This window comes from Neofelis nebulosa, chromosome 10, assembly GCF_028018385.1.
Source record: "Neofelis nebulosa isolate mNeoNeb1 chromosome 10, mNeoNeb1.pri, whole genome shotgun sequence".
NCBI lineage: Eukaryota > Metazoa > Chordata > Mammalia > Carnivora > Felidae > Neofelis > Neofelis nebulosa.
Window position 1 is genome coordinate 111,925,609 of NC_080791.1, and position 8,585 is coordinate 111,934,193.

General features: G+C 68.3%; 1 protein-coding gene across 1 annotated transcript; it reads right to left on the reverse strand.

Annotated features, from left to right (window-relative positions):
• Positions 1-256: 256 nt before the first annotated feature.
• FGF3 (fibroblast growth factor 3) lies at positions 257-7,832 on the reverse strand. The gene is made up of 3 exons (XM_058690745.1): positions 7,613-7,832; positions 5,486-5,589; positions 257-912 (listed from the first exon to the last, which is right to left on the reverse strand). The coding sequence occupies exons 1-3, from the start codon at positions 7,830-7,832 to the stop codon at positions 550-552; spliced, it is 687 nt and encodes a 228-aa protein (XP_058546728.1). The 3' UTR covers positions 257-549.
• Between the last annotated feature and the right edge of the window lie 753 nt (positions 7,833-8,585).

Consider the following 8,585-nt stretch of genomic DNA (forward strand, 5'->3'; position numbering starts at 1 on the left):
GTCTGAAAAGAGCGATTTGGCACAGACGCGGTCATCGTCGCAAGCAAACAGGGTTCAAGGAAAAACGGCAAGGGTCTCCCCGGGCTCAGGCTGCGTCGCAATCTATCAAACAGCCGAGTCGAATGCAACGCTTTAATGTTTCGGTTACACAGACGCCCACGTGCTCCCCGCAGCCGTGCCACCGGCAGGCTTCTCGGGCGGCCCCCGCGACAGCCGGCTCCCCCGGGGGGGCCGAGGGGGCTCCGGGCCCACGTAAAGCGGCCCTCCCTGCCCGGCCCCCCTCGGCCAGCGCTCCCTTCCGATCCGACCCCGCTGCAGAGAATCGCAGAGGGCCGGGAGGCACACAGCAGCCGGGCAGAGCAGGAGAGGGACGGGGGCAGCGGGGAGCGTCCCGGAGACCTGCTGCGCCGCGGTGATCGGCTGTGACGGTGGGCACTCGGGCACCGGCCGGCCCGCACCTGCTGGGCCGGGGCGGCCGGGGGCTCGGAGCCGGCCTGGGCCCAGAACGTGGACGGCCTTCCTCGGCCGGGTCCGGGGTGGCTGGGGGGGCTACGCCCGGCCCCCCCGGCTCCTCTTCCTCTGCCTCCGCCGCCGGGGCTGGGGGCCCTTGCCGGGGGGCCTGGGCGGGCCGCCGCGGAGCCCGGCCCCGCTCTGGAGCAGACGCACCAACTCGTGGTCCTTGTGGTCCAGCACGCGGGGCAGGAACAGAGAGGACTTCTGCGTGCGGCGTGTCTTGAAGCCCCTGCGAGGCCGGCCCTTGCCGTTGACGGACACGTACCACAGTCTCTCGGCGCTGGGCTGGCGCTGGGCCCCCGGCCCGCTGGGCGCCGTGCGGTACAGCCGCGAGGCGTAGGTGTTATAGCCCAGCTCGTGGATCCGCTCCACGAACTGACACTCGGCGCTGTAGCTCTCCTGCAGGGGGCCAGGCGCCTGGGTCAGCCGCGGGAGGCCCCGCGCTCGAGGCCGGCGGCCGGGGCCTTGAGGCCCCCCCCCCCCCCCCCCCGCTCCTTGGTGGGGCCCCCCTCCCCTCCTTCCTCCCTCCCGGCGCGCCCAGCACCGATCTGACCCGCTCCCACGCCTGGGCTGTGCCCGTGCCCCCTCCGGGTCCGCGGCCTTGAGCTTCGGGGTTCAGCGCGAGGGTCTGCTCGTTTCCGCCACGGTTTCCTGAGCCCCCGGGCGTTGTGGCTCCCCCAGCCCTGTCCCCCCCGCACTCCCCACCCCGCCACAGGCACTGACTAGGGAGGCTTCCCCGGCACGGGGACGCGGGGCGGTGTCAGCAGAGCAGATGTGGGGCCTGCCCAAAATCTCCGCGGGTGGCACGGACGTTGGCAGGACGTCTGCACACAGGGAGAGGACAGCACCCCGGACGCCTTGTGAAAAGCGTGCGTGCGAGAGAAAAGAAACGAATATTGAGAAGAGCACGGGAAGGATGGTTTCGTGGGGTTTTCAGGAGCCCGGCGCCTGCACGCAACTCGGCTCTGGGCCTTGAGCTCTGAGACTGGCCGCCTCGGCCTCGGGGCGCCTGCCCCACGCGCGTGGCCCAGAAGCCAGGAGCCCAGGCAGAAGCTCATGAACCGCACAGACACTGCTCTTGTGGGGCGACTGGGGGTGCCGGCGCCCCAGCGTAAGTGGGGGATGCGCGGGGGCCTGTGTGGGCCTGGGGCAGGCTGGGGGGCACGGGCTGAGACGCGGGGCGCTGCCTTCTCAGAGGCGGGCATCTGGAGGGAGAGAGGCACAGACTGGGAACTCCAGGGGCCTCCACCAGCGCCCCCTGGGCCGCCTCGTGGGGCACCCCCGGGTCGAAGGGGTGGGTGTGCCAAGCACCCCCAGGGCGTCCCTCCTCAGCCCGGGGCCCAGGGGCAGGGCTGGGGGACGGGCAGAGCTGGGCAGAAGGAGCCCGAGACCCTCACGGTCTGTCTCCATCTGTGGAGGGGAAAGGCGGCTGCTACCGACTGCAGATGGCCCCAAGGGCCGCAGGCCCGTTCTCAGGGGGTCGCAGGCTGGTCAGAGCCACGCCCTTGAGGTGGGCAGCACGTGATCTGCAAAGGGCACGGGAAGCACGATGCTCCAGCACCAAATACCTGTCTCCCGATGACGTGTAAGTTCAGAGGGAAGGGGGCTGGGTTCTAGCTCTTCCGGACCTCCCTGCTGTCCCCTCTCTGCTGTCCCACCCTTCAGGGGATGCCCAGAATGCCCCGGATCACAGTACAAACGCCGTTGACAAAGACCAGCCTCTGCACCTTATAGACGGGGAAACTGAGGCCCGGGGTGGCGGCAGGCCCCAAATCACGGGGATGTGGCACCGTTCTGGTCTGCGTTCAACCCCCGCCTAGCGTGGGAACCAGGGGCCGTCTGGGGGTGAGTGGGTGGGCTCCGGGCTGACCCCCGTGCCAGGCGGCTACAATGGTGCCTGGCCCCCACGCTAAACTGTGAGAAACTCAGGGGTGTCGTAGCCCACGGCCGAGGCCATGAATCAGGAAGCCAGAGGGCGGGCTTTCTCACTGCAGGGGCACTTTGTGGGGCAACTGAAGGGACTCAGTCCTGTGAGCCTCAGAGAGGGAGGAGTTCAGGCCCTCCAGAAGGGGGTCCTGGGGGGCGGGGCGCAGAGTTTGCGTCTTGCAGAGGGGCTCCCAGAGGGGTCAGGAGGCCCAGGAGGAAGGTGCCAGCACAGGAGCAGGGTCTCCAGGTGCCCCAGCTGGGACTCACAGCGGCAACGGTTCCCGAAGCCTCGCTGGTTCCTCCGACTGTCCCACCCCAGACCCTCTGCTCCACAGGGGCCTCCCCCCAGTCACCCCCACCCACTGGTGCCACCTGCTGAAATTCTCCTTGAAACCGTCCACCTTGGGGAGGCTGCTCTTCCTTCGCAGGCTCCAGAAAAGCCAGCCTGGGGCAGAGTGTGGCTGTGGCCGGCGTGGCTGCGACCCCAGCTGGTTCTGAGCCCCAGGGCACCGGGCAGGGGGTGTGCAGGGAGGGCGGCCTCAGGTGTGAGGGGAGGCCGGCTGAGAGGTACCTTGCCCATGAGGTGACACCTGGAGAGTCATTAAGGGAGAGGTGGGCACTTTCTAGCGGGCGTTTCTGATGGGGGCACTGCAGTCGGGCAAAGGCACGGAAGGGTGACCAGCGTGGCTGGTCCTGGGGAAGCGAGAGGGGTTCAGGAGGCTGTGGTGAGTACACGGGTTATGGAATGATGGTGGAAGGGAGGAGCCGAAGGCGGTCCGGGCAGCTCCTTTGGGGGCCAAGGCACCCTGGTGGTGACGTGTGGGCGATGGGGAGCTTCTGGAGGCCATGACAGGAGCAGATTCACTTGTAGTAAGATCCCGATGCATATACCCAGCAGAGAGTGTGACACATGGATGCCCGGGGCAGTAGTGAATGAAGGAATGAATGCCAGGGGGATGATGGATGGATGGATGGATGGGAGGGAGGGAGAGAGGAAGGAAGGAAGGAATGAAGGAAGGAAGGAAGGAAGGAAGGAAGGAGAAGGGAAGAAGAAAGGAAGGAAGGAAAGAAGGAAAGAGGAAGGAAAGGGAAGGGAAGGGAAGAAGGAAGGAAGGAAGGAAGGAAGGAAGGAAGGAAGGAAGGAAGGGGAAAGGAAGGGAAGAAGAAAGGAAGGAAGGAAGGAGGAAGGGAAGGGAAGGGAAAGGAAGGGAAGGGAAGGGAAAGGAAGGGAAGAAGAAAGGAAGGAAAGAAGGAAGGAGGAAGGGAAGGGAAGGGAAGGGAAAGGGAGGGAAGGGAAAGGAAGGGAAGAAGAAAGGAAGGAAAGAAGGAAGGAGGAAGGAAAGGGAAGGGAAGGGAAGGGAAGGGAAGGGAAAGGGAGGGAAGAAGAAAGGAAGGAAGGAAGGAGGAAGGGAAGGGAAGGGAAGGGAAGGGAAGGGAAGGGAAGGGAAGGGAAAGGGAGGGAAGAAGAAAGGAAGGAAGGAAGGAAGGAGGAAGGGAAGGGAAGGGAAGGGAAGGAGAAGCCGGCGTTGTCAGATCTAACCAATAGCAGCCACAGGTAGACTCTGACCCACGGGGATCCCCCAGGCCATGCTTTGTGCTGTCCCCCAAAGCCCTGGGCCCGGGTCCCCCATGGGAGACGTGGCCAAGGCCTTAGGCTCCCCCTCCGGATTCAGCCCTCCCCGCCGATCCATGAACTTGCTCAGTGCGGATGATGGCCCTCGGGACCGGTGAGACCGGCACCACCCCTGCAAGGCGACGAGAACGCCTCACCGGGGCCCCTCTCCGTAACGGACAAGGGGCGTCTGTAGATGGTCTCGGGCCACTTGAGGAACAGAAAATCAGTTCTGCCCACCGGGCACCAGGGGCACGGGGCTGAGGCTTCAGCGAAGCCACGATGCCCCTCAAGGAAAAGTCACGATGCCCCTCAAGGAAAAGTCAGGCCAGAGCCCGGCCTGAGGGCATATCACTCTAGAAGCACCTGCTGAAGAGGCTGGGCGCCAGGGGGGGGTCCCTCCCCCCAGACACGGCTTCTCTGAAGTGGCCCCTGAGGCAGACAAAACAGCTGGGCACGTTCCAGCTTTTCCATCTCCTTCGGCAAAACGGCGGAAGGTCTGGGACGAGACGGCAGCTTAAAGAGGGTTTTGCTGATCACACTTTGCCCAGCTCCCCAACGGGCAGGGAGAGGCTGGTGTGGGTCCCCTGCAAAGAGACTGCTGCACGGAGAGAGGGCGCTGCGGGGAGATGGTCCTCGGGCTGCGTCGTCTAGGTTACCGTGGACGGAAAACCTCTCATTGCCCAAGGAGGTATCAGCCGAACTGCACATAATGACTAGTTGGAGACGGCAAATTTCCTGCTTACATGCATTTTACTCCATGCGTCCCCACCCCTGCCCTTGGGGGAAGGACACCGCCACTGCCCACAGAGTCACGGGACCCTTTTCTGTTGCGGAGGCCCCCAGGCTGTGAAGACTGGATTCCGAATCTGGGTGCCTGGGAGGCGGGCCCTGTGGTCCTTCCCCTGTGTTCCGGCCCGAGAACGAGCAGCTCTCGCCTTCCCATCCCCCGGGGGAGGACTGGCTGTGCCGTGCCCTGCTTCCCTCTCTCGTCCCCCCAGGAGACCCCTGGTTGAGCCCGCAGAAAAGCTCTGCCCCGCAGGCAGTCGCGTGGCGCCCCACGGCTCGCCGGGTCTATTTATTTCAGTGGAGATTCGGGGGACAATCTCTGCCTCGCTCTCAGCTACCGTGGGGGGAAGGGCAGCGATGATGAACACAAATGTGTGGAGGGGGAGCTTCTAACCAGCGACACTGGAGAACGTAACACAAGTGTGACCCCGTGGGGTCCTCCCCAGGGGCCCGTGCCCCAAGGCAATCACACGGGCAGCCGCCCCGGGCGTCGAGACCCCGGGGCTTGAGGCTCTGGTTCCGGCTCGCGTGCTGCAGGTCCCCGGACAAAGCGTTACACTGCCCACGTCCCCTCTGTCCCCTAACGAGTGGCCGAGGGAGATGGCCGCCCCGTCCACGCCTGCCCGCGTGCGAGATCGCACTCACCGAAGCGTACAGCCGTCCTCTCTTGTTCATGGCCAGGTACCGTCCAGAGAAGAGCCCCCTGATGGCCACGATGCCCACCTCCACCGCCGTGATCTCCAGGATACCTGGGAACAGTGTGAAGGCCCGTCACTCCCCGCGCCCCCCCGCAGAGGACCCCCTGGACCCGGCCAAGCCTCGCCCAGGCTCGGGGAGGTGAGGGCAACACACACTTAAGCAGGGCAGGGCGGGGGTGGGGGTGGGGGTGGGGGGTGACTCGGAAGGTTGAGGAAAAGAAGCTACTGGATGGGAGGCAGAGCCCCGGGGGCATCGGGGCAGGCTTCTCCGACGAGAAGAATTCCAACACGGGAGGGAAGGAAGAAAGCTGACATCGCTACCCGCTGACTGCGGGGTGCGGTGTCTCTCAGGACACGGGAGCCTCTCAGCCACCCGGCGAGCCGGTTGCGCGATCCGACAGACAGGCCAGCTGAGACGGCTGGAGGTTAGGTGACTTTCCCGAGACCACCCCCACGTGGGCGAGCCGGAGCTCCAACCCCAGCTGCGGAGAGCGGTGCGGGAGCGCTCCGACCGCATTGTCTACACCCCACAGCATCTGAGGAGTCTGGGGCAGGGGTGAAGCCGGGGCTGCTGCGCGCAGGGCACTGAGGGAGCCACCGGAACTCACTGGCAGCGGGCCTGGGCAGCAGGTAACTGTGCAGGGCAGGGTCCAAGCGCCACAGAGGACGGTAGCAGGAAGCGGGCTTAGACGCCGGATCGCACAAAGGGAAGCTGACCTGGCCTCTCCCATCCCCACTGCGCGGAAGGACTTTAAGTCTCCCCTAAGCTTCCTTCTGAACGCCGGAGTGCCTTTTCATCAGAGGTCCCGCAACAAAGGCCCCGGTGGGGCCGTTGTCCCCCCGGCACCCCAAGGGCTCCAAGGGGCTCTGGAGCAAAGCGATGCCCTCTCCAGGGCCCCCAGCACAGCAACAATCCCAGGGCCAAGACGCGGGGCGATGCAGGCCGCGGGCCTCTGGCGTCCATGGGACGCAGCGGGGGCGGATTGCGCGCCGAGGGCGGCGGCGCCGCGTCCGGATGCGGGACAGGGGTGGCTGCGCACCGCGCGCTCCTCTGCCCCCAAGCTGCCTGCCTTGGATGCTCCAAGGATTCTGATGCTCTGTGGGAGCCTGCATTTGGAGAGAACCGGGGCGTTGCTGGGAAGGGAGCGCGGGCGCTCCGGGAGCCCCATCCTGCGGCCCCCGGGACGCCCTGGCGACAGCTGGCCCCCCACGCGCGGCTCCAGAGGCGTCCTCCGAAGGCGCGTTCCCGGGGCTGCGGCTTTCCTCGCGGAAGCAGCGGTTTCCCGCCGCCGCACTGCTTCCTACGCCCGGCGCGGGGGCGAGCGCCGCGGGCTGCGGCACAGGACACCGGGCCCCCCGCCACGCTCCCACGCTCCCCGCTGCGTCCCTGCCTCGCCCCGAGCTCGGGTCTCCCGCTCCCGGCCAAGCGGAGCTGCTTCGGCCCCCGGCCCCCGCGCTCCTCTCCCGGAGGCTCAGCCCGAGCCCGGGTCCCCACGGCCGGAGGAGCCAAACCCCGGCGCCCGCGGGGCTCCCGCTGGAGCCCGATCCGGGCCGTGGGGCCGGGCGGGAGCACACCTGTGCCCCCGGACCCGGACGGACGTCCCTCCGCGCGCCTAGCTCGTATCCCGCGGCCGCACACCGAGGCGGCGCCCGCCCTGCCTGTCGCTCTGCGGCCGAGGGCGGCGGCTCGGGCCCCGGGAAATGACTCTCCCGGCGGCGGCCGCGCTCCAGGAGGGCGGAGGGGCAGGCGGGCGCCCCGGGGTCGGCCGAGGAGGAGAGGTCGTCAAAATAGTAAGAGACCTTACCCGCCTCGTCCGGCGCCTTGTCTCCCACCAACTCACGGGGCTCAAACTTGCCGGGGCCCCGGGAGCCAGCCGGGCGGGGCGCCCCGCGGGTGTCTACCGCGCGTGCCCTCCGACGTGACCCCCGTCCCCCCCGCTCCCCTCGCGCTCTTCTCCCCGACGCCAGGAGGCGGCGGGGGACCCCGGCGGGCACCCTGGGCGCGCCAGGCCCTTCCGGACCCCGCTCTCCCCCCCCCCCCGGGGGCCCCCGCCGCCGCCGCCTCGACACTCACTGTAGGCGCTGTTTTCCAGGCTGCCGTTGACGCGGCCGCTCGGGTGCAGCTGGAGGTGGTACTTGGTGGCGCAGTAGAGCTTGCGGCGCCGGGGCGCCCCGCCGAGGTGCTCGTAGACGCCGCCGCGGCCGCCCGCATCGCGCCGCAGTCGCGCCCCGGGGCCCGCGGCCGGCCAGCCGGCCTCCAGCAGGTTGAGCAGCAGCAGCCAGATCAGGCCCATCGTGGCATCGCGCCCGCCCCGCGGCGGCGGCGGCGGCTGCAGGCGAGCGCGGCGCCCATGGAAGGGGCGGCAGCGGGGCCGGGGCGCTCGGAGCGCGCGGGGCGGTGCGGACTCGCGGCGAGCGGGGGAGGGGCGGGAGGGAGCGGGGGCTGGGGGAGAGAGGGAGGGAGGCAGGGAGAGAGGGAGAGGGAGAGAGGGAGGGAGGGAGGGGGGGAGGCACCTCCTTTAATTTTCACCCGGGATCCGGTGAAATTTCCGTTGCTGCGCACAGCGCGGGAAGAAAAGACGGTGCGGCAACAAAAGGCCGACGTGGTGCCCGGGCGGAGGCGCGGGAGGGGCGGGGAGCCCGGCGGGGCGCGGGGTTCGGGCCGGGCGCCCCCCGCGCAGCGCCGTCGAGCCGCGGCTCCGCGCCCCCGCGCGCCCTCCCGGCTCCGAAAGGTCCCTTCCCGCCCCGCCCCGCCCCCGCCCCCTCCCCCCCAGGCCAATTATGCCTCCGAAAATTATAGACCGAGGCCTCGAGGCGGCCGCCCCAGGCCCTGTCACCCCCTCCCGCCCCCCATCAATCCCCCGGCACAATGGGACCGCCGCCGATGACTGATGTCCGCGAAAACAACTTGCGGGGAAGTCGCGCTGGCGAACGCCCATTAAAGGAGGCGCATAATGAAGGGGGGCGCGGAGCGCGGCGGAGGGGAGGGCCCCGGAGCGCGGGCGCGCGTGGGGGACCCCGGGGCTGGGTCTGCGCCCGGGGCTCCC